This window comes from Tupaia chinensis, unplaced genomic scaffold (assembly GCF_000334495.1).
Source record: "Tupaia chinensis unplaced genomic scaffold, TupChi_1.0 Scaffold000550_1, whole genome shotgun sequence".
Classification (NCBI taxonomy): domain Eukaryota; kingdom Metazoa; phylum Chordata; class Mammalia; order Scandentia; family Tupaiidae; genus Tupaia; species Tupaia belangeri.
The window spans coordinates 82,920-108,138 of record NW_006160062.1 but is presented as its reverse complement, the minus strand read 5'-3'; the positions used below and the strand labels follow the sequence as shown (position 1 = coordinate 108,138).

At 39.1% G+C, this 25,219-nt stretch overlaps 1 protein-coding gene across 1 annotated transcript in view; it reads left to right on the top strand.

Moving 5' to 3' along the window:
* The window catches only part of TTC39C (tetratricopeptide repeat domain 39C), a 126,717-nt gene that overhangs the window by 42,823 nt on the left and 58,675 nt on the right, over positions 1-25,219 (top strand). Inside the window, exons 2-4 of the mRNA XM_006157653.3 lie at positions 16,581-16,629; positions 17,785-17,913; positions 20,999-21,113. Coding sequence (XP_006157715.1) covers positions 16,581-16,629; positions 17,785-17,913; positions 20,999-21,113 — 293 coding nt within the window. The remainder of the gene's footprint in view (positions 1-16,580; positions 16,630-17,784; positions 17,914-20,998; positions 21,114-25,219) is intronic.

The window sequence follows — 25,219 nt, the reverse complement described above, 5'->3', positions numbered from 1 at the left end:
TATGGGAAGAGACCCAGAATCTTGATCTACCCCCTAAAGCCCTCCCATGTCCCACCTGCTACCAATGACTTTTTGTTCCCAGTGAGTCTTTCCGGGCTTCTTGCCACCAACCAGTGAATTACAGATTGTTTTTCTGATAAGATGCAAGGCCATTTTGCAAATAGTTAACGTAAGGGACCAGCAGTTAGCATAATGGCTGTGTCGCTGGACTCCCATGTAACCGACTGTGGGTTGAGTCCTTGACCCGGTGGCCTAAACTCACGGCGGGGGCATGTATGCGTGTGTGTGCCCAAGATCCCAAAAAGAGAATGTAGGAGAAGGGATTGCGGCGTGGCCATCCCCCCTGGGGAGTGATTTCTCGCTTTCCATCTCTCTGTCTCTGTCTTTCTGGCGAGCGCACACGTCCTATAGCAAAAACCTCTCAAAAAAGAAAAAGAAAAAAACAAAACAAAAAACCCCAAATAGTTAATGTAACAAAAGTGAAGGATAAGAAACCACATTGACCATGAGTGCAAGCATTGCTGCATGCAGAGGCTGTGGCCTCTGGGGATTGGTCATCCTCCTGGCTTGGGTGCCCCTGACTTCAGGGCTGCCTGAGGTCTGCTAGTGGTGGTTACAGATTCCCGTATCCCCAGGAAGGGTGGGCACACACTCAAAACAAGTCTGAACAGAAGACTGGACCTATTCCAAGCACTCATAAATCACACTCATAAACTAAATGACTGTGAGGATCAAGGTTTTTAGAGATATACTGTTCTTTAGATTTAAGGAATGTTCTCAAAGGTAGGCTTTGAGTTGGGTCTGAAAAGAAAAGAGAGCTTGTCCACGGATTTCTTCTGTTAAAGGAAATGGCACATGAATTTTATTAGTGAAACAGGTTTTGTTTTTGTTTTTGGTTTTGTTTTTTAAGAGAGGTTTTTGCTATAGGGCATGTGCACTCACCAGAAAGACAGACAGAAAGTGAGAAATCACCACTGGGGGGATGGCCACACCACAATCCCTTCCCCATTCTCCTCTAAGATCTTGGGCACACACACACACAAACACACACACACACTTGGCGTTGAGTTTAAGCTGCCCTGTCCAGGACTCTAACTACAGTTGACTACATGGGAGTCCAGTAATGTAACCGTTATGCCACCTGGTTTTATGGATTCAAGTTAATGGCGATCTTAGATCTGGTTGTCTTTGTGACCCTGTGGAGGAAAGTCCATCAGATGAAATGCGAAGTATCAGTTTTATAGGACTTAGTTGGTTCATTAAAAAGACATGAATTGGGAGGCTGGATTCTGTCCCAGTAGTCAAGATAGCAGCACATAACTGAGATGGGAGTCCCCACTTGGGGAGCTTCCATTTATTCAAACAAACAAATAAATAATGAGACAAATAGCAAATAGTAATAAATGCTCTGCACATAATTAAAGTAGAGATGTGATAGTGATCAGAGATCTATTCATATATCCTCACAAATAAGGAGACAAATATGGAATAGTAATAGGTGCTCTGATGAGAATTAAAATATGGAGATGTGATAGTGATTGGAAGTTTATTCATATACAGTTTAACCAAAAAAAAAAAAAAACTAGAGAAGAGGAAATTAAAGATGGCAAGTAGCCTTTTTTGGATTTTATTAAATATGGTGCCAGAAGGGGCTTCATTCATTCACAAAATATAGGCCTCAGGAAATGACTTTGCAAGTCAAACTAACAACAAGTTCCACACTTCGTATCACCCTTTACTAGAAGGGTTCTTTGGAAGTTTTCTCTCCAGCTGCGGAGCTGGACTGCATAGGCCCTACCCAGAAGTGTTCTTGTTCATCTTTGTGTCCTCGGTGTGCAGCATGATGCCTGCTGTAGACTTGGTATTCAGCAAATAAACCCTAAATGGATGAATGGGACAAAACTGGATTCATTAGAATATTTAGCCCTTTGCATAATAGAAAAAGATCACATTTCATTGACTTTAACCAGAGAAATGGTATCATATGGTCATGATTTGGATATGTGATGTTAAAATGAAAAGTCCTCGCTTTTTAAAAAGCATATTTTTATGCTTTGTAAAAACAAACTTAGAGATTCCTCTTGGATGGCTTTGTTGGTGGAGTCAAGGAGCAATGTAGATTACCATAGTTATTTTTTTTTAATGTTGATAGTGGATTGTATTGCTTTTATTTGCCTGATATCTTTTTTTATTTTTTAATAATTATTTTACTTAACTTTATTTATTTTTTAATTTGACCAGAGAGGGAGAGAGAAAGAGAGAGAAAGTGAGAAAGCATGTTGTCAGGTCCAGGACTCAAACTGTGATCAGTCATGTGGGAGTCCAGCACCCTTAACCACCACACTACCTACTGGCCCCTTGGCCTGATTTCTTAATCACTATCATAGTCATAAGGCTAGAATAGAGTTGACATTATTCCACACTGAGGAGGCTCGGAGTCAGTTGTGTACTGTGGGAAGTTCTTTTAGAACTGGAAATTGATCGGGGATACTTGACTATGCAGAGCAGTAGAATAACTGTAGCCATCTCTCATGCCTGTTAGTGAAATGAGACCCTCATGAGTCGGTTAGGTCATTGGTATTACTATAGAAGTTACTTAACTTTGAGAAAAAACACAGATGATAAATTTTATTTTATAATCTGATTTACGACAGAATTCAAAGGAAACATTCTACTTATGCTGCACAGTCATGTGTGAGACCTCTAGGGATATTATATGTAATGATAACACATAAAGGGAGCATTTGGAGTATATTTTTTCTTTTTTTATAAAATTTGCTAGTGGGTTTGTGTGCTTGCCAGAGAGAGACAGAGAGAGAGAAATGTAGAAAGTACCGCCCAGAGGGATGGCCATGCTGCAATCCTACTTCCTCCATTTCTCCCTCCTTTTAGGATTTTGGACATGCACACACATGCACCCAGTGTATTTCTCAGGCCACTGGTCCAGGACTCAAACTGCATAGTCAGCCATGTGAGATCCAGCTGCCTTAAACCAGCACACTACTGACTGGCCTTATTTTTTTCTTTTTGAAAGACAGGGTTGGGCCAGTTCTGTAATGCAGTCGTTAACTACGGAGCATTGGAAGTTGGATTCCACATGGCCCACTGTGGTCTGAATCCCACCCTTATAGCTAAAAACATATACTGGTCATGGGTGGGTGTGTCCCCTGAATCCTGATTACATTGAGAAGTGGAGTGACCATGCCCCATTATGGGGTGCTTTATCTTTTTCTCCCCTTTCTCTCCCTCTTTCTCTCTATCTCTTTCTTTCTCTCTGGTGAGCACATGCACCCTCTGGCAAAAACAAAACAAACAGAAAAGACAAAGTCTTCACTGTTGGCAAGTCTCCTGTCTCAGCCTCACAACTGGGACCACAGCACACATCGCCAAACCTGACTCTTTTTCAGACAGGATCTCACTATGTTATCCATACCAGCCTTGAGTTTATGATCCTCCTGCTGCAGCCTCTTGAACTGTTGGAATTACAGTTATGCACCACATCTGCCTTTAGACTCGACCAGGACTCAAACCTGGGCCTCCCATGCGATCCCAGTCTACACAGCACAGTGTCTTAGCAGCATGCATCACTGAAGCTGGGCCTGGAGTACTTTTAAACTAAGATACTTTCAGAATAGATTCTATTTTTCCTTTTGAAACATTCCCAATAACAATTATGAATCATAATAAAGACCTTTAAACAAATCTTTCCATATTTTGTTTCCATCAGCCATCATCTGAGGAAATAGAACACTATCTTCCTAGACCTTTGGTCTAGAGATTTCCATTTTTATCATTTCCAAGGTACCTTATTCTTTTCTGGCTGTGGAAGATGTTTTCTTTAATAAATATTTGTGGAATGAATGCTGCGTGAACAGGTGCTGAATATGTCACTGTCCTTTCTTGCTATCATAATAGGAGTGGAGAGGAACTTTTGGTCTCTTTAGTCTGTATGTGATAAGAGCCTTTATGCTCTTTAGCACCAGCTAGCAGACATTCCTTGCTCTGTTATTGCTACAACATCTTCCAATGAAGACTGAGGCCTCCAAGTAGCTCACGGTAATTGTTTCCATGTCTGAATGGTATCAAAAAGTAAGTTAAACGTATTTGGAAAACTAGTTTATTGCAGAAGCACCAAATTAATCTTACCTGTTGATCATTACCAAGTGTACTCAAAGGTAGAGCACTTGAAATACAGCACAGTGAAAATTGAGCTGATAGCCCAAGAACTTCGAATACAAACTTAGTGAGGGCTGCACTTGGACAGTGCCTTATGGAACGAAGACATTTCAAGGCTTTATCTATTTAGCAACTGACTCAAGTTCAAAGCACATATTTGTGCTGAATATTTTTGTTGGTTAATTTTTGCTAGAGGGCACGTGTGCTTGCCAGAGGGAGACAAAGAGACAGAGAGATACAGAGAGAGAAAGTGAGAAATTGCCCTCCAGTGGGGATGGCCATGCCCCAATCCCACTCTCTCAGGATTTAGGGCACATATGCACATGTGACTGTAGAGAGTTTCAAGTCACTGGGTCTGGGTCTCAAACTGTGGTTTCCACGTGGAAGTCCAGCACCTTATCCACTATACCACCTGCTAGCCTCTTATGCTGAGTTTTTAACTCAACCCTCATCAAATTCCTTATTAAAAAACCTTTTTAAAATTACTTTTCTTGACAAAGTAGAGAGGAGTCAGCTAGGCTAAGGGAAGATGTCACTATTAAAAATGAGGAAAAAACAACCCAGATCAGACACTGGTGTGGTAGTAATGCAACTGGACTCATATGGAAGAGTCCTGGGTTCATATCCTGGGACGTCCTTGTCACACTGGGCACACATTCTCATTACCCGGGCTGGCTGAGACTGGAGGTGGAGTACAGTGGGAAGACGCGGTTGGGGGTGCCTGTCTCTCCACCTCTGTCTTTTCTCTCAGGGAAGATGTGGGTAAATAAATTTAACAAAAATGAAAAAAAAATGTTTGAATAATAAGAGAATTGGTCTAAATGTCAAGAAAGTGTGTAGTCTATTTGATGGCCTACTGATTCTCCTCCTTTTTTAAACTCTACTTATTTCGAAGGGGATGCATATAAGATCCTTTTTAATTCTACTTGTAGGGATAATATAAGAAGCAATTCTCAGGTCGTCTGGTTTTGGAAAAAGATCAGACTGTCTTGGGGAGTAACTCGTGCAGCTGCCTCTCTCTGCTTCTGTAAGAGCTCAGTTCTCTGTTAGCCTGGGCGCCGTGTGCCCTGGGCCACAGCTGGGCGCAGCACAGCCTCAGCTTGCCACTAAGAGAATAACTCACTCCCACGTAAGTGAGATTGGGCTGTTTTGCTGTTGAATTGCCCCCATTGTTCTGTTTGGTTGGCTGGTGGATACATTCTGTGGAGAAACTGGATCAAAGCAACAACTGAATCACAGGGAGTATTTAGAACAAGTAAATTGACTTAAATGATGCATTTTTCTGTCTAAAAGGGTGTAAATGTAGAGAGACTGTGGTGATAAATGAAAATGGAGGTGATGATTACAGCAGTTTTTGTCATGACTACCCCACCCACATACACAATTTTCATTAAGGATCCTTAATTGTATCGTCCCTCACAACAAGTATTTTCACTTTTCTCTGTCGATATGTGTTAGAACATGGTAATAGTATATACAGAACTTTTATTTTTTCATTAAGTCTTATTGAATTTTTTGGATTAATATTCCATCTGGTTATTTTATCAGCCATTTATTCTATTGTAGACAGTTTTTTCCCATTAAATTTTAAAAATTTGTGGTAAAATATACATAAGACTTATCCTAACCAGTATTAAGTACATTCACTTGTTTTGTGACAAAGCTCCAGAACCCCTTTTATCTTATGAAACTGAAGCTCTAGGGCTGGCAGAGTGTGGTGATTCAAGGTGCTGGACTCCCACATGGCCAGCCATGGTTTGAGTCCTAAACTGGGCAGCTTCTTTCTCACTTCCCCTCTTTTCTCTCTGTCTCTTTCTGGTCAAATTGAAAGTGATAATGATAGATAAAGTTAAATAAAATACTTTTTAAAATATTTTTTAAAAATCTGAAGCTTTAGGGGGTAACAGGTGATACAGTGGTTTAGGCCCTGGATTTCCACAGGGTTGACCATGGTTCGAGGCCCAGACCTGGCAACTTGAAAATCATGCCAGTCACACGTGTGCATGCCCAGAATCCTGAGAGGAGAATGGAGGAGAAGGGATTGTGGCTTGCCATCCCTCCTCCGTGGGTGATTTTTCACTTTCCCCCTCTGTCTCTGAGGAGCACACATGCTCTGTGGCAAAAAACAAACAAACTGAAAAAAAATACCCTGAAGTGCTATAATTGTCAAACAACTCCCTATTCCTCCCATGCCTTCTCCCATCCTAGGCACTGGCAAACACTCTTGTACTTTCTGTCTCTATGAATTTGACTATGATAAGTACTTCATGTAAGTGGGATTATACAACACTTATCTTTTTGTGACTGAATTGTTTTATTTTAGGATAAATGTGCTCATGGTTCATCCATGCTGTAGCATGTGTCAGAACATTTTTCCTTTTTAAGACTAAATGCTTTCCCATTGTATGTAGATGCCACATGTCATTGATCCATTTGAGCCCTCAGTGGACACTTAGTTTGTTTCCACCGTTCAAATATTATGAATAGTGCTGCTGTGAATGTATGTGTTACAAATATCTGTTTTGAGTTACTGTTTTCAATTCTTGTGGGTATGCAACCACAAGTAGAACTGCTAGATCATACGAAAATTCTAAATTTATTTTCTTTAGAGAAATTTTTCCTATGGCATGCACGCACTTGCCAGACACACAGAGAGAGACAGAGTGAAAGAAAGGAAGAAATCACCCCCCCCCACCCCCAGAGGGAATGGCTATGCTGCAGTCCCTTCTCATTTTCCTCTAGGGATTTTGAGCACACATGCACATGTGCCTGGCATGAGTTTGGGCCCTGGACTCGACTGTGGTCATTTATGTGGGAGTCCAGCATCTTAGCCACTGTGCCACCTACTGGCTCTGGTAATTCTGATGTTCTTTTCTTTTTTCCTTTCTTTTCTTTTTTTTTAAGAGAGACTTTTGCTATAGGGTGGATGCACTTGCCAGACAGACAGAGAGAAACAGAGAAGTCATGCCCCAGGGGGAGATGGCCACACTGCAATCCCTTCTCCTCCCTTCTTCTCTTGGGATTTTGGGCATGCATGAACACATGCCCAGCGTGAGTTTTAAACCACCGGATTCAGGACTCAAACCACAGTTGACCATGAGTGAATCCAGCAATGTAACCATTATGCCATCTGCTGATCCTGGTAATTCTAATTTTCTAAGCAACAGCCACACTGTTTTTGAGAATGACTACACCATTTCACAATCCCCCTAAAAGCACACAAATTTTTCCACAACCTAAAACTTGCTATTTTCTGTTATTGTGTTAGTAGCCATTCTAATCGATGTGAGATGGTATCTTACTGTGGTTTTGATTTGCATGTCCCTAGTTATTACTGATGTTGAGCATCTACTCATGTGCTTATTATCCATTTTTATGTATTCTTCAGAGAAGTGTCTATTCAAGTCTGTTGCCAACTTTTTTTTATATATGTTATTTTAATTTCTGTTATACATTCAATCACATGTATCACTTAGCTTGTAAAGTGAAAGTAATTGGAGTGCGTATTTTGTTATCGATTATAGTTCTTTATTCTGGTAATTAATCCCTTATCAGATATATGATTTCAAGATATCTTTTACCACTCCTTAGATTGGTTGCCTTTTGAAAAGAGCCCTTTGAGACACAGAACTTTTAAATTTTCCTGTAGTTCAGTTTATTGATTTCTGGTATTAGCCACCTATACTTTTGGTGTTATATCCAATAAATAGTTCCTAAGTCCAATGTCATAAGTTTTTCTCCTGTGTGGATAGTCTTAAAACCCAGTGTTGGGCCAGCAAGTGGCATGGTGCTTAAAGGCACTGGACTCCCACATGGCTGACCATGGTTCCAGTCTCGGACCTGGTGGCTTGCTTTCTCACTTCCTCTCTCTCTCTGTCTCTCTCTGATCAAACTGGAAAATAATAATGATAATAATAATAAATAAAGTTAAATAAAATAATTCTTTAAAAAAAAAACCCAAAACAGTGTTTGCCTATTTGGAATAATGTTGAAATGAGCGGCTTCCTGCACATAGTTTTTCTTTTCCTTCTCTTGACATTGTTTTACTATACTTTTGGAAAGAAAAATGAAATACCAAACTTGTTTGTCTTCTGAATGCCCATTTTTGATGATTCCAAGCAGAACAGAGGATATCACTTGTTTTGTTGGGAAAGCTTTATTTCTGAAGGTGAGAGCAGAGGCATCTAGAAAAGCATTCGATGTTACCTCTTGTATTAATCGTACAAAGTTAACTCCAGTGGCCCTCTGGGGTTCTGACTGTTAAAACGGCATGGCTCACAGAAAAGAAAGAGTCTCCATTAAGATCAGCAGGTGTGAGTTTGCATGACTTTTTCTTTGACTTTCAGATCTGGGATCTCAGGGCTATAGTAGAAAACGTAGATGCAACCATGAGCTGATTCTGTTCCAGAGGCCCCAGATTTCCTTTGTAATCCTCGAGGGCCCAAACTCTCCACATATTTGGAGGGGAGAAAAGTCATTTCCAGGAATTGTGCTAAGAAATAAACATTAAATAAATGTAGAACATTTTCAGAAACTACAAAGAAAAGCATTTAAAACACTGGCTACTCTGGGCAATAAAATTGTACCCGAGAAAGCATATTTAATTAAGGATTATTTTGTAGTAATTATGCTCAATTACCCAGTGTGGGAACAGTCCTTTGAGAATCAATACATTTCCTTCCACTATAATTCAGGAAACAAAATTTTCATTAGTTCAGTTTTTAATATACTGAAGAAACCTTTTTTTAATTTTTATTTCCATGGCAATGTTGGTGACTATAAAAGTAGACGAACTATTACTTCCCTTTTCTTCAGTAAGTTCGTATCTTTGGGTGATTCATTATGTGATAAAAATTTAGAACCAATTTATTACTGATGGTCCATTTTCAAAAGCGAACTATTACAGTGACCATAAGAAGCCCTCCTACCAAAGTATTCTTAAAGACATATGATCTTTTGGGGAAAATTTAATTTGTATTTTTTTAAGAGGTTTTTGCTATAGGCTGCATGCATTCTCCAGACAGACAGAGAGAGACAGAGAGACAGAAAGTGAGAAATCATCCCCCAGGGGGATGGCCATGCTGCAATCCCTTCTCCTCCATTCTCCTCTCGGGATCTTGGGCACACACACACACACACACACACACACACACACACACATGCGCCCAGCGTGAGTTTTAAACCACCGGGTCCGGTACGTTCGTGGTCGACTACGTGGGAGTCCAGCGACATAGCCATTACGCTAACTGCTGGTCCCGTAATTTGTGTTTTTTTTAATCTTTCATTTTGCAAAATTTCACCTCTCTTCCATAGTACTTAGGATAGTTCAATGAATTCCAATGTTCCATTTACCCAGCTTTAATAATAATCAAATCATGGCTAATCTTTTTTTAAATCCACTTTTACTTCTTTTACTTGAAATTATTTTGTAAATCAGTCCCACTCATCATATATATAAATTCATCTGTGAATACTTTTATGTACACCTCTGAAAAATGGAAAATCTTTAGATATGTAGCCACAGCTATAGCTATAAAAATAGCCATTTATACACCTAAAATGAATAATAGTTCATTAATTAATTGCCCGTCATTAATCATCTGGCTGATTTTTTTTTTTAAGAGAGATTTTTGCTATAGGGCATTTGCACTCACTGGAGAAAGACAAAGACACAGAAAGTGAGAAATCAGACCTCAGGGGGGATGAGCACACTACAATCCTTTTTCCATTCTCCTCTTGGGATTTTGTGCATGCACACACACACACGTTCAGTATGAGTTTTAAGCCACCAGGTCCGGGACTCAAACTGCAATCAACTACATGGGAGTCCAACGACGTAGCCATTATACCATCTGCTGGTCCCTCTAGCTGATGTTTTTCTTTAATATTTTTCTATTTTTCATAAGGAATAACACATATACTGTAAAGAATTTCTATATATCTAAACATCTGTGTAACCAACATCCACCTAAATTTTCAGAGTATTTCTAACACCCCATCATTCTTCCCTGGCTCCTTGTCACTCATATCCTCCCAAGGGTAACCACTGTTCTACCTCTGTCATTTATACTTTATATATGTGTCAAGTTTCTTTTACTCAACATTATCTCAATGAGATTAATTCATGTTATTGCATTTAGAATAGTTCATTCTTTCCCATAGCTGTGAATGATTGCATTGAATGAATATGCTGTATTTAACAGGTCCATTCTACTGTTGATGGACATTTTGGATTATTTCCAGTTTGAATTTGGATTATTTCCAGTATTATTATGAATAATACTGCTATTTATGTAGTGTACATGTCTTTTGGGCGAGTATAATCAATTCTGTTATGTCTATACAGTTATCCTTCAGTATTGGTGAGGGGTTGTTCCTAAGACAGCCCACAAATACCAAAATCCGAGGATGCTCAAGTTCCTTGTATAAAATGGTGTAGTATTTGGATATAACCTGTGCACGTCCTCTCATATACTTTAAATCATCTCTAGATTACTTCCAATACGTAATTCAGAGTACGCCTACATATTCATTCAGTATAGTGCTTGGCACACAATAAATTCACATTTTGCTGTTTGAAACTTTCTGGGACTGGTTACTCTGAGTTCATAGAGAAAAAAAACATGGTAAATGCTCATTCTTTCACTTCTTTATCAGTTTTCAAAACAATGAGTTGGTTCTCCAGAGTCCTCCATAAGCAGCCAGTGAGTTGGTTTCTTTGTTGTTGTTTAAAGTGTTGTGCAACCAATGCATTTGTGCTGGGCAGAAGGAGCCAGATATGACATGGCAGACTGACTCAAATCTGGCAAACCTGAAAACAGCTTAAAAAACCTACTGGGTACAAGGGGACCAGCAGTTAGCGTAATGGCTATGTCACTGGACTCCCATGTAGTCGACTGCAGTTTGAGTCCTGGACCTGGTGGCTTAAAACTCACGCCGGGTGCATGTGCGTGCGTGCCTAAGATCCTGAGAGGGGAATGGAGGAGAAGGGATTGTGGCATGGCCATCCCCCCTGGGGGGTGATTTCTCTCTTTCTGTCTGTCTGTCGAGCGCACGTGCCCTATAGCAAAAAGCTCTAAAAAAACCCAAAAAACAAAAAACCTACTGGGTACATATGCACCTGCCCAGGATCCTCACAGGGTGGAGAAATGAAGGAGAAAAGAATCGTGGTACAACCAGGATTCATTGAGAGGTTTTCTCTTGCTCGGTGCACACACGCACCCTCTGCCATAAAAAGGTATTTCTCTCTCTCTATTATTTTAGTTTTACAAAGCAAAAGTTACAGAACTATTTTTTTCAACAGAGAATTTTACATTATTTTGCTGTTAAGTGTTTCTTTCTTTTGCCCCTCTCAGCCACCCTCTACCACTTATTCTCAAAAAAAAAAAAATTTTTTTTTTGGAGAGGTTTTTGCTATAGGGCATGTGCACGTGCCAGGAAGACAGAGAGAGACAGAGAGACAGAAAGCGAGAAATCACACCCCAAGGGGGATGGCCGTGCTGCAGTCCCTTCTCCTCCATTCTCCTCTCGGGATCTTGGGCACACACGCACACATACCCAATGTGAGTTTAAGTCACTGTGTCTGGGACCCGAATCACGGTTGGCTACATGAGAATCCTGCGACATAGCCATTACGCTAACTGCTGGTCCTCAAAAAAAACTTTTTAAAACGCCTTTATGACCTCATGGCTGAAATTTATTTGATGTTTTAATCCATTGCTCTGTTTTACTGTTTAAGAGTGATCAAATTGTTTCATCTTTGGCTAGTGGGGACCTCTTCAAGACACTAGTATTTTTTTTAAGAATTGTTTTTATTTATTTTTATTTATTCATTCATTTATTTTAATTTGACCAGAGAGAGATAGAAAGAGTGAGACAGAAAGTAGGAAAGCACGCCACCAGGTACGCAGTTTGAGTCCTGGACCTGGTGGCTTAAAACTCACGCCGGGTGCATGTGCGTGCGTGCCTAAGATCCTGAGAGGGGAATGGAGGAGAAGGGATTGTGGCATGGCCATCCCCCCTGGGGGGTGATTTCTCTCTTTCTGTCTGTCTGTCGAGCGCACGTGCCCTATAGCAAAAAGCTCTAAAAAAACCCAAAAAACAAAAAACCTACTGGGTACATATGCACCTGCCCAGGATCCTCACAGGGTGGAGAAATGAAGGAGAAAAGAATCGTGGTACAACCAGGATTCATTGAGAGGTTTTCTCTTGCTCGGTGCACACACGCACCCTCTGCCATAAAAAGGTATTTCTCTCTCTCTATTATTTTAGTTTTACAAAGCAAAAGTTACAGAACTATTTTTTTCAACAGAGAATTTTACATTATTTTGCTGTTAAGTGTTTCTTTCTTTTGCCCCTCTCAGCCACCCTCTACCACTTATTCTCAAAAAAAAAAAAAATTTTTTTTGGAGAGGTTTTTGCTATAGGGCATGTGCACGTGCCAGGAAGACAGAGAGAGACAGAGAGACAGAAAGCGAGAAATCACACCCCAAGGGGGATGGCCGTGCTGCAGTCCCTTCTCCTCCATTCTCCTCTCGGGATCTTGGGCACACACGCACACATACCCAATGTGAGTTTAAGTCACTGTGTCTGGGACCCGAATCACGGTTGGCTACATGAGAATCCTGCGACATAGCCATTACGCTAACTGCTGGTCCTCAAAAAAAACTTTTTAAAACGCCTTTATGACCTCATGGCTGAAATTTATTTGATGTTTTAATCCATTGCTCTGTTTTACTGTTTAAGAGTGATCAAATTGTTTCATCTTTGGCTAGTGGGGACCTCTTCAAGACACTAGTATTTTTTTTAAGAATTGTTTTTATTTATTTTTATTTATTCATTCATTTATTTTAATTTGACCAGAGAGAGATAGAAAGAGTGAGACAGAAAGTAGGAAAGCACGCCACCAGGTACGGGACTTGAACCACAGTCGGCCATGTGGGAGTATCCAGCACCTTAACCATCACGCCACTTGCTGGTCCCCGACACTAGTATTTTTTTAAGCTTTCTTATTTTGTACTATGACAAGATAGTTCAGGGCCTTGTTAATCATTGCTTTCTCCTAACCTGGAATCAGCCATTTCATCAAATTAACTGGGCTATGGCCTCTTTTTTTCCTTAACGTATTTGGAGAGGATGATAGTTATGCACAACACCACTGACATTTTTTTCCTATGCTTTTTCAGTGGCTAAAGCTGGGAAAATATATTGTTTCCCCTAAAGATATGTAGTGAGATCACATTCTTCCTTTTTCCTGTGCACAAAATTCTGGGTCTCAGTAAACACCAGCATACTTCATTATTGCTTTAGCACGAGCTACACACCCAGCACCACACAATAATGTCCTCTTATTCAGTAAGAATATGATTCCTTAACTTTGATTAGTATTTTGGAGGGGCATCTTTTGAGGTCTATTAGGAAGGGTATTTCATGATAAGAACATTCTGTCAGATTACTATGTCTGAAACAGGACCATTCTGTATGGTTAGCTTACCAACTGGCTTTTGCATTTAGGTACATCTAGTTCATTTTACTTTCGTTTTTCAGAGATTGCATTATTAAATTTTATTTACTATAATCATTATGTGTAATCTTTATATGGTTCTAAAGTCCAATCTACAAAACAAGGTACATGCAAAAAAGCTTCATTCTATCCTTACCATTGTTTTTTCAATATCAGCAAATATGTATGCATGTTTATGTTCTCTTTAATTAATATTTTCTGGAATTTAGAGAGTTTTCCATTTTGGTTCTAATGCTTACCTGTATATTCCACCTTCATGCAATTTCTTCACCCCCTACTTGACTGGCCATTGTCTGTTGGTTCCTAAAATGATCAATATTGAAATGAACTGGGAGCCTCTTCTTCCTCCTCCCCGAGCACTAGTTTTGACATAATGATCTTTGTACTCTTTGGGAGCATATCCAGATACCCAAAACAAATAGCCAAAATTGGTAAAGATATGATAAATTTTGAAGCACATGAAGTATGTTGAGTTTCCAAGTGGAGTACACTAAACAATGCCCTTGATAGATTAAGCTCTTCTGACACTGAGTGATGAGCTGCACACGAGGGACCCCTGCTCACCGAGCAGTACATTACCAAGCCTGATGCACCCGGTGCTGTGGGCTTACAGATGGCACTTCAAGGAGGGAGAAGTGTTTCCGTTGGGCTGCTTTCTACACTTTTTCTCCCCCACTAAAATGATCAGATGGTATGTGAAGTATTAAGGGCTAGGCTAGGTACCATGAATAATTAATTGCCACAGCTCTCAGAAGCCTAATTTTAGTCAGGAACAAGAAGCAAATGTAGCAACATTAGGCCATGGTTTCAGCTCTTTTCGTTTCTCCAACGGCAAAATGGTTAACATGTAAGGAAGGAAAGGGAAAAGAGGAGCAAAGCCATCGTAATCAGCATTGATGGAAATGTGTCTGTTCCCTAAAGGCGGCGTTTTATGTCCTTTGCTCCTTTGCTGGTTTGTGTTCGCAGAATGTCTGATGTAGTAGGGTAGGAGCCCATAATGTTATGTCCATGTAGGGCTGTGAAAGAAGAACTAACATCTGTTTGGGGCAGACTAGAGATGACAGAGACTTCACAAGAATGTGCTTGCTGTTTGACCTAGGTTTATCTGTATGAGTGCTAGATTGGGGTACAACACAAATGAGTTGACCACCCTCTTTTGAGGGTATGTTTAAGTATCCTATTAAGTGGGAGTGAAAAAACATGATAGCAGAAGGTTAAATCTGCATAAATTGAGTCCCAGGTATCTCTGTCTCTCTCTCACGTACGTGAGTCCATACACACACACCACTCCAAGAGAAAAATATATGTGTATACTCTTTGACTCAGAAAAGCTACCCCTAACAATTTGACCTTGTATGTGAAAATATATGTACAACATGTTTAGCAAGCAAAACATGTGTATGTGTATGTGTACATACATATGTGTATGTGTACATACAGATGTCCATGTTTGCTCTCTCATAAACACACACACACATACTCACTTTAGACCCAAGCTATATTTCTAGTATGGGATTGATGAAATAAATTGTTGCGTGCATATTTTTATAGTTGCCACATATTATTTGTGTGATAAAAATCAGTGAAATTATTTATTTAAGAAGGCAATTATAACTTGCTTTTCCTTCTAGTGCAATTTATAGAGATCTAGATCTTGTATTTTAACATTCAAAGTGGAATGTTTGTATTCTTTCACCATTTATACTAAATTGACATTGGTTTGGTTTGGTTTTATTTTTGGCTTACTATAAAATTGGATAAAATGTGTATATTACAGTGAGGGAGGGGCTGACAGGGTGTTCTTATCATTTTTAGATGGGTAAGTGAGTTTGTGAGGTCTGCCTCCGTGGGGAACCCTTTGGTCCACTCTAGAAATGATACTACTTTTATATTTGTAAAGTTTTGAACAAGTTTTGCATTTTAAAAATGGATCATAGGGTCTGGCAGGTGGTGTGGTGGCTAAGATGCTAGACTCCCATATGGCCTACCATGGTTTGAGTCCTGGACCTGGCTTCTTGTTTTCTCACTTTCCCCTTCCCTCTCTCTCTGGTCAAATTTAAAAATAATAATAAATAAAGTAAAACAAATAATTCTTTTAAAAATGAGTCATGGAGCTGACAAGTGGCATGGTGGTTAAGGCTTTGGACTACACATGGCCAGCCACAGTTTGAGTCCTGGACCTGGCAGCTTGTTTTCTCACTTTCCCTCTATCTCCAGTCAAACTAAAATAATGATAATAAAAATAAATAGAATTAGGTAAATAATTCTTTAACAAAAAGAATCATAACTATTTTTCTTTGGCCATGTTTTTGCAAAGCTTGGGTTTCCTCTATTGCCTCTTTATATTTACAATGTTAACAATGTAATGACCTCATTTAAAAAGTTGCCTAGGACAGCCTCTGTTATAGTTTGACTTTATTATCCACCTTGCTTTGAAAAAACAGGGACAGTTTCCATGCTGCCAGGTAGAGCCGTAAACCCCTTTGCCTCTTTTACTTTTTCCTTTGGTTAACTTAATCTGCTTTTTAGCCTTACCTTCTTCTATCTAATAAAAGAATTATGGAGAGCAGCAGATGGGGTGATGATTACGTCAGTGGACTCCCATTTAGTCAACTGTGGTTCCAATCTCCGACCTAGTGGCTTAAATTCATGCTGGGCACATGTGCATGTGTGCCCAGAATCCTGAGAGAATGGAGAAGGGATTGCAGCGTGGCCATCCTCCCTGAGGGGTGATTTCTCACTTTCTATGTCTCTCTTTCTGTCTTTCTGGTGAGCGCATGCGCCCTAAAAAAATTAATAATTATGTAATGTTTCTGATATATCAAATGCTTTTAAAATAAAATTTTATAATAGAAACAATCTTATTTTGTTTCCTTTACAGAAATCATAGCCCATTAATGAGTTTCGGAGCCAGCTTTGTCAGTTTTTTGGTAAGTTGATATCAAAAGAGGTATTAGTATGAAGGAAACAGATATATAACGTAGTGCCTGCCATTATATGACGGTAGTATCATGTAGTCATAGCTGCGTAGGAGACTGAGGAAGGAGGCTTACAACAGTGAGACCCTGTCTAAATTTTAAACATTATTTCCAGATGGTAATATCTGTTAGTGGCTACCAGCTGTATCGATATAATAATGTAGGAAATCTTTTAGAGTTTAAAACCAAAGTAAAGTTTTTGCCTATTAACCAATGCCTATGAAATAACATTACTCTCTTCCCTAATTTAAAAAATAAAATGTTCTTATCTTACTTTTTAAAGTATTATATTTTTCTCAACCTAAATCCTCTTTAGAATAAAAATGTATCTGAAGCCCCTTCAAAAATTAAAACTGTGTTGGCGAGTGCAGGAGATCTGACTTTGAGTAATAAATATTTCTTTTACATTATTGCATAAATATGGACTAGAAGACAAACTAAATGAGCAGACTATAGGTACCAGGCCAGTCTTCAGGGAAGAAGGTTTTCATTCAAGCTATTTATTTCTTTTTATCACTAATTAATACAACACAATGTTCAGGCCTACTGTTTGTAAGACTACTTAGTTCCTTACGTCACTGGGAACGGTAGCAGGCACTATTAATACTGTATCACTAGTACCCAAATAAGAGGAGAGTGTAGTGGTGAGTCTTGGGCAAAGAGGACCACAGTCAGGTTTGGCTGGAATGGAGAAGTAGGTTAGAGTCATCCGGGGGGGACCTAGAATGAATGCCAAGGTAGGGTTGGCTGGATTTGAGAGGGGATGAGAGCTAGACACTGTAAGTTCATTAGGTCCTTCCGAGAACCAGGGATCCTGTGATGACTCTGTGTCTGCTCCTGTAGCCCATTCATCTCAGGAGTCTCAGTTCTACTTGGTAAAAGTCACAGGTGTTCACAGAGGTTCAGTAGATTACCCCTACCCCTCAAATATGGTATATAATTCTTTAATTCTTTAAATGTATAGGGTCTGTTGTAACATTTTGATTCTCTTACTCTTAAAGTAATTTAAGTGATTTCTTTTTCTAATTTGAACTTTCATTGTAATAAATTGGCCCATAATTTCAGACTGCTGACTGAGTTATTCCTTCCTTCTTTCTTTCTTGGAAGAATGCCATGATGACATTTGAAGAAGAAAAGATGCAGTTGGCATGTGATGACTTGAAAACAACGGAAAAGCTGTGTGAAAGTGAAGAGGCTGGAGTAATTGAAACAATCAAGAATAAAATTAAGAAGAATGTAAGTCCTATAGCCTTAGTTATGAACTATGTCACTTTTCAGAATATCAGTCATTTGCTCGTTTTTTAGTTTTTAGAATATGACTGAAAAAATAATAAACCACTAGATGTTTCCAGTAGCTTCTAGTTACATAAAATATCTTTCTTTTTAAGTTAATTTACATTTTAATTTATTTTTTACATTTAATTGTACATCTCCATAACACACACAGTGGTTTTTCAAAAACATACATTATGTTACCATCAAATCAAGGAAATTGCCGTATATGTCTTTTCCATCAGAGAATTTTATATTCATATGTCTGTCAAGTCCCACCTCCCTAAATCCCTCCCATCTACCCCTGCTATCCACTCTCCTGCCCTATAGTGTCTGGTATCTATACTTGTCTTCACTATTATTAGCTGGTGGGAATGTCAGTATAGCCACTATGGAAAACAATCCAGATATTCCTCAAGAACTTACAAATAGAACTTTCATTTGACCCAATTATCCCACTCTTCGGTGGAAAAATAGTCAGAAAAATACTTGCACACTCATGTTCATTGCAGCATCATTGACACTTGTGTTAGAAAAAAAATAAACTAGATCATTTAATTTAGTGGAGTTTAATTGAGCATATCTTTTTTTTTTTGGAGAGGTTTTTGCTATAGGGCACGTGCACTCGCCAGACAGACAGAGACAGAGAGACAGAAAGTGAGAAATCACCCCCCCAGGGGGGATAGCCATGCCACAGTCCCTTCTCCTCCATTCTCCTCTCGGGATCTTGGGCACGCACGCACACGCACCTGGCGTGAGTTTTAAGCCACCGGGTCCAGGACACAAACCGCGGTCGACTACTTGAGAGTCCCGCAACATAGCCATTACGCTAACTGCTGGTCCCATAATTGAGCATATATTAACACAATTCAAATCAGGCAGTTTGCCAGACTAACTTCTGAGCAACTTCAGGTAGCCTCATGGTCATACAGTATTTAAGTTCTGCAAAAGGAAAGTTACATGTACAGGAATGGAAAAGTGACATACAAAAACAAAAGTTAAGAAATGAGGTAGAAAAACTATTTGGTTTGATTACATTCTGAAGTTTGTCTGCATTAACACGGTTTATAAGGTGGGATGCCTGATGCCCATGACTGACCGAAGCCTAGCTGCTGTGATTGGCTGTAAGCTAGAAAAAAGGAAAAAAAAAAAAAAAAAGCAACCTTATCTAAATGAGGTCACGATTTGTTTATAGAAATCAAGCAGGAGTATGAAGGCTTTTGCAGTACTCTTTAACACTTGCTAAGATGTATAATCAACTCAAGTACCCAAGAACAAATGACTGGATTGAAAAGATGTGGTACATGTATGCTTTGGAATATTATTCACCCATAAAATATGTTTCTTAAAACAATAGCAGCTTCTTTCAGTCCTTGGAGTCATGCAGTGGGTGTTTTTTGGGTGTCTTTTTGGTATCTTCTTCCATAACAGGCTGTGTGGCAAGGGCTGCTGTCATGAGGCTTTCGTATAGGTGATGCATATACGACGCGCCACTAGCTGAGGAACAGTAGAATTGGACTTTGGCATAATTCTGCAGTTCAACTGTTTACTCAATTTCCCCAGGCCTCATCACCCTTGCAAAGTCACAAAAGTATCATAATCCACTTTTTCTGATATTACCTTCACCTTTCAGTGCAAAAGTTCTAGGTTCTGGAGAGGCACCTCCTACCCCCTGGTATTTCTTGGCATGCCCAAGGGTCTCATATATATCACATATGTTCCTGACAAGCCAGTCCTCAGAGCCACCCTGCCTTTTCTTCTGCTTCCTCCTGTCAGTCCCCTTCCCAGGAAGCAGTCATAGGAGGATATTTCACCTCAACTCACACTGCTGATGTCTACCAGGAGGAAGCCACTGGGAGACCAGGAGTACTGTTCCCAATGCTCCAGAAGGGTCAGCATTTCCCCTGCTTCCTTCCTCTCCAAACCCATCACCCAGCCACTGGCCAAGTCCTGCTGACTCATTCTCTGAAAAACCTCTTGAATGCATCCACTTCATCCTCACTGCCATCTCCTCAAGTCAGCCACTATCTTATTTGCCTAAAACAAACTGGCATTTCTGCCTCCAGTTGCAGGGTTCTTGTAATCATTCTTTGTAGAGCATGGCCATTCTGAACAAACATGGTGACCTTCAGACACATACAGAAATGCAGTTCCATGAGGCTTATTTGCATAGCAATAAAAAATTAGCATACGAACATGCTAGCTGTGTGCTGTTGCTGATACTGCAGAGCAGTGTTAGGTTAAAAAAAGTCACATGTATTTATCAAAATCAGCCCCAAAAGATCAGAAAAATCACATGGTGCCAGTCTGCATGACACCAGTTGTTCTCATATCATCATTCAATTAACATCTTAAAACAACTAGCTTTACCTCCCATTTTCTACCCTATAAAATAATAAACCTAATAGAGTGTTCTATTCCACAGTTATTTTTCTTCATTTTAAAAGCATTATTTGTGATAAAGATTAGTATTGTGTAAAAAGTGATTTGACTCTGCATTTTTATTTATGTAGCTTACATTTTAAGTACTAGTTGTGGTTTATTCAGAGCTAATTTTTAATTCCAGGGTATAATTTCCTTAATGAGAAGGTATTCCGTTGCCAACACTCACTTTTCTCTTATACACTCTAAAAGAATGTAGCCTAACATTAGTCCTACCTGAAAGTGGATGGCCATGAAATGACTTTTCAGGTTATCTAGGGGAGGCATTGTGCCTATAATAGTTTTTATTTTGTATAAGAACTTGCATTGTTTTTACAAAAGTGAAACTAAAGTTTTATGTTGACTTCCATGTTTCTGTAAATTCAGTTTTTAACACTTAGATTATTTTCTTTTGAGTTACAATGCGCTTTAGCATCGTACTTCTATTGTTAACAAAACAAAGCTAGACCTACTGAAATTATAAAACTTTGAGACTCAGTATATATTTGGCTTTAGCTTTGAGTTACTGCCTTGTTTCACCATTCCTCTGTGAACTTGTTTTGTACAGCATAATAACAATAGTTTGGAGGCACAATCGACTGGTGTGTACTTTCTTCCCACTGAACAGGTTGATGTCCGAAAATCTGCCCCCTCTATGGTTGATCGGTTACAGAGGCAGATAATCATAGCTGATTGTCAAGTTTACCTGGCTGTGCTTTCATTTGTAAAACAAGAATTGTCAGGTAAGACAAAATATTATTTTTAATGGCTTTCACTAGTCCATGAACACAATTTGTAATACTTTTTTTTTTTTTTTTTTTTAAGATTTCCTTGTATTCAGTCTCTAGAAACATGTGGCACCTCTTTGGGGAATGCTACTGATTTATTACTTGGGAATTTAAAACCACAAGTGCTTAATGTGTGTGTAGCCAGAGTAGTTTTAATCCCAAAGTCCTTTTCATCCTTTTGTTTCAAGATAATTCTGTTGTACTTAGGGAAGTTACCAGTGCCTCTCATATATGTATATGTAGTTATATAACACCGTCTTTGTGGGAATTGAGATGTGATAATAACCTTTAAAATTATTTAAGTTTAAAGTTTTCAGGAAATTGTGATTGAAGGCCCGAATGCCTTCAATGATTTCAAGTATATTCAGAAGTCATTAAAGATCATTAACAATTTCCTAATATAATCAGATGACCTGCATTTTAATGACCTTTAGTGAGGATATAAACTAATTTCTTAATTAGTTTGCCCAAGACATGTTTCCCAGGCTTTTATTAAAGCTTGTAGCTTTCATTTCTTGTGTGAAATAAACTCAATTTAGTCTCTAAGAGCTTACTCTATGATTGTGCCTGAAATTGACCTAATTCTGTTTGCTTATGTGATTATGTGTCTTTCCGATACTGACAGTAGAAAACTGCCACTTTGGTAGATAGGATTTACTTGGGAAAAAATAAGAAAATTTGAGAAGGAAAATCACAACCAAAAAAGTGCTTTCTCTAAAACCTAAAGTAAAGTATGTATTTCTGCTAAATTATAATGTACAGTTTTGTTTCCAGCCTACCAGAAACCAGTTTTTCCCCTTGCTCTCTCTCTTTCTTGCTATTCCTTCACTGCCTCTATCTCAAACTTGAGGATGCTTTGTTCCTATATGGCTCAAGTTGAAAGTAGAATTTTTTTTAAGTTTATTTATGGAGAGAGAAAGAGACAGACAGACAAACAGGATCTCACCATGCCTCCAGTCTTCCATGGCCTCCCTGGCATGTACAGGTCTACCCAAGGCCCTTTTCATATGCTCTAGCACTGCACAGCAGTGCCCCACCACCACTTCTGGGTCTCACGTGAATTTCTAAAAGTGCAGGAATGTAATATGCCCTGTTGCAGCTGCACTCTGACTCATATAAAAGAGCAGCAGAGTTTATCTGCAACTCTTTGGTCAATACAGATGCTCTGGGTTTTCTGAGATTTTGTAGTTTCTTTTCCTGACACTCAAGAAGTCGTCTAAGGATCTGATTTTAGCTATTAAGAAAGTATCTGCAGTGGAGTATAGGGAAGGAAATCAGGGGAAAAAAATAGAGATGCAAGATATTTGTGGGACACAGAAATGGTTTATTTATTACCTGTTGATGATAACATGCATAGTATTCTCAACTGGACTGGTTTGAAGTATGTTTCATGTTGGGTAAATTCTCTTTACAAGCCAAATGATGTATAACGATTGAATGTTTAAAAAATAATAAATGATAATAACAATGATAATAAAATACTGAAATAAATAAAAGATCAAAAAATATTTGTAGTGTGGAACCAGCAGGTGGTGTGGTGGTTAAAGCACTGGTCTCCTACTTGTTCAACCATGGTTTGAGTCCCAGACCTGATGACTTGAAAATTATTTTGGGCACGGGTGTGTGTGTGCCCAAAATCCCAGAAGGAAAATGGAGGAAAAGGGATTGTGATGTGGCCATCCCCACTGGGGGATGTTTTCTCACTTTCCTTCTTACTATCTCTGTCTGTCTCTCTAGTGAACACACACACCTTATGACAAAAACTTTAACAACAACAGAAGAAATAGTCTGTGGGGGAGAAGGTAAAAGTAGTATAGTGGAAGTATATCTAAATTTAAAGTCCTGTTTGTTCTTCATTTGTTCATTCATCTATCCATCCAACAAATAACTATAGAGCTCATAGTGTAAGATAAACGAACACAAGCTCTTCCCTCGAGAAGATTAGAATTGGGGCCAGCAGGTAGCATAGTGGTTACAGCACTGGACTCCCACAGGGTCAATCATGGTTCAAGTCCTGGATATGGCTGCTTGAGACACACCAGGCATGGGTGCACACATGCCCAGGATCCTAGGAGGAGAATGGAGGAGAAAGGATTGTGGCATGGCCATCCCCCAGAGGTGTGATTTTTCCCTTTCCCTCTCACTGTCTCTCTTTCTCTCTCCTCTTCCATGAAAGCACACACCATATGGCAAAAACCTTAAAAAAAGTTTAGAATCATTAAATCATAGTGTTTATTTTAAAAATTACTCTGACTGTAAAATTAGTAAAATTATTATGGAAATTTTTGAAAAAAAATTAAAAGTACAAAAGAAAGTAAGTCGTCATCTCTAATTTAATTACTTGAAGAAAATTACCTTTAGTGTTAATCTGTTTTGTATTTTTCTCTCTTTTATTTTACAAAATTGAATCTGTATTATTTATATCCTACATTCCCATCTTGGATTTTAGTTTTAATGTTTTCTCTGTGGCTTAGTGTCAGAATGTAACTTTACTAAGTAGTAGTATGTTATGTGGATGTACCATAATTTATTTTATCAATTCTTGGACATTCCATTGTTCTTTGTGTGCATGTCTTTGGTTATTAGTTGGTTTTATTGTTGTTATTATTAGATTTTTTTGTTATCCTTTTTTTTTGGTCATTATTGAATCTATATTTATATTTTATCCATGAACTGTATTTCTTTCACTAATTGCCTCATGGCCTTTATCCATTTTTATAATACTTTGATATTCATCAATTATTTAATCTTGAAGCTCATAGATATTTAGCAGCATTCCTGTTTTTTCCTGAAGTGCTATGATTTATTGAATGTGATATTGATAAAGGTAGAAATCTCACAGGTTCAAGTAGATGTGTCTAGTGGCCATGTGCTTTATAAATAGCTCTAGCTCAGTATTTGTTTTAAACAAACATAACCAACTGCGCTTCATTTGCCTCTCAGGCCCATTGGGTTTATTTCTTTCATTGGTTGGATCCATTTCTTGGAAAGCACTTTAAACGGACAGTTTTCTTGGGGAGGAAAGAGGTTTCTTTCCTGGAGTCCTTTGTTATAGGTGCCCCCCTCCAACTCCTGAGTTAGGAAGTAGGCATGGAAGGGACTTGGGGTACCACAGTGACTAGAACTCTGGGTAGGGATGGGTCCGAGTGATTTTTTTTTTTTTTTTTTTTTTGAGAGTGAGAGGGAAAAATAGCAAGAGGTCTTTTTCACAGGGCCTCACCATGTTGCTGTCCTCTGCCTTGTCTTCCAACTAGCTAGGAATACAGGTGCATGCCACTGCACCCAGCCTGCTTTCAGTTGATCGGGGAATAGAACCTAGGCCTCCCTGTGGCTCTGGCCTTGCACAGCAGCAACCTACTGCCTACACCATGACTGGGCCTGTGTAAAATTATCAATGCTTCATAAAATTCATTAAAAAATTTATCAGAGGGTGCATGTACTTGCTGGAAAAAGGAAGAGCAAGGGGAAGTGAGAGAGCACTCCCCATAGGGGAGTTACCCTGTCAGTGTGGAACACACTGTCGTTTTACATTTCTCTCAGCTGATCAAGTGCAGCTCAGGCCTTCTTCCTTTCTCAGTGACTTCATCCATCTGACCTTTGCTGTATGTATCCTCTACGTTACTAGTTAGAGCCTTTATCACACAGCCATGGTACTTTTCATTAATAGGTCTGCCTAAAATGTTATACTGTAAACTCCTTGAGGACAGGGACTGTGTCAGTCGACCTGCTGTTTACTCGTTTCCCATGTTAACTGAGCACTTATTATGTGTTTGACTCTGAGCAATGGTGAATACTGGTGGTCCAGAGATTAATGAAATGCAGCTCTTATAGTGAAGGAATGCACAGATTAGCAGGATAGGGTTTAACAGATGAATAAATAAATGCTAATTCAGGGAGATACTTTAACTAGTAGACAGGTAAGTTAGTCATAGAGGTTTCACAGGGAATGAGTGATTTTGAACCTTTGTGGAAGTCATGGTCTACTGGTCCTGTTCCTGAGCAAGGTTATAAAGAATGAAAATCCATTTTCTTCTCTGTGTCCCTGCTATCAATATGGTGAC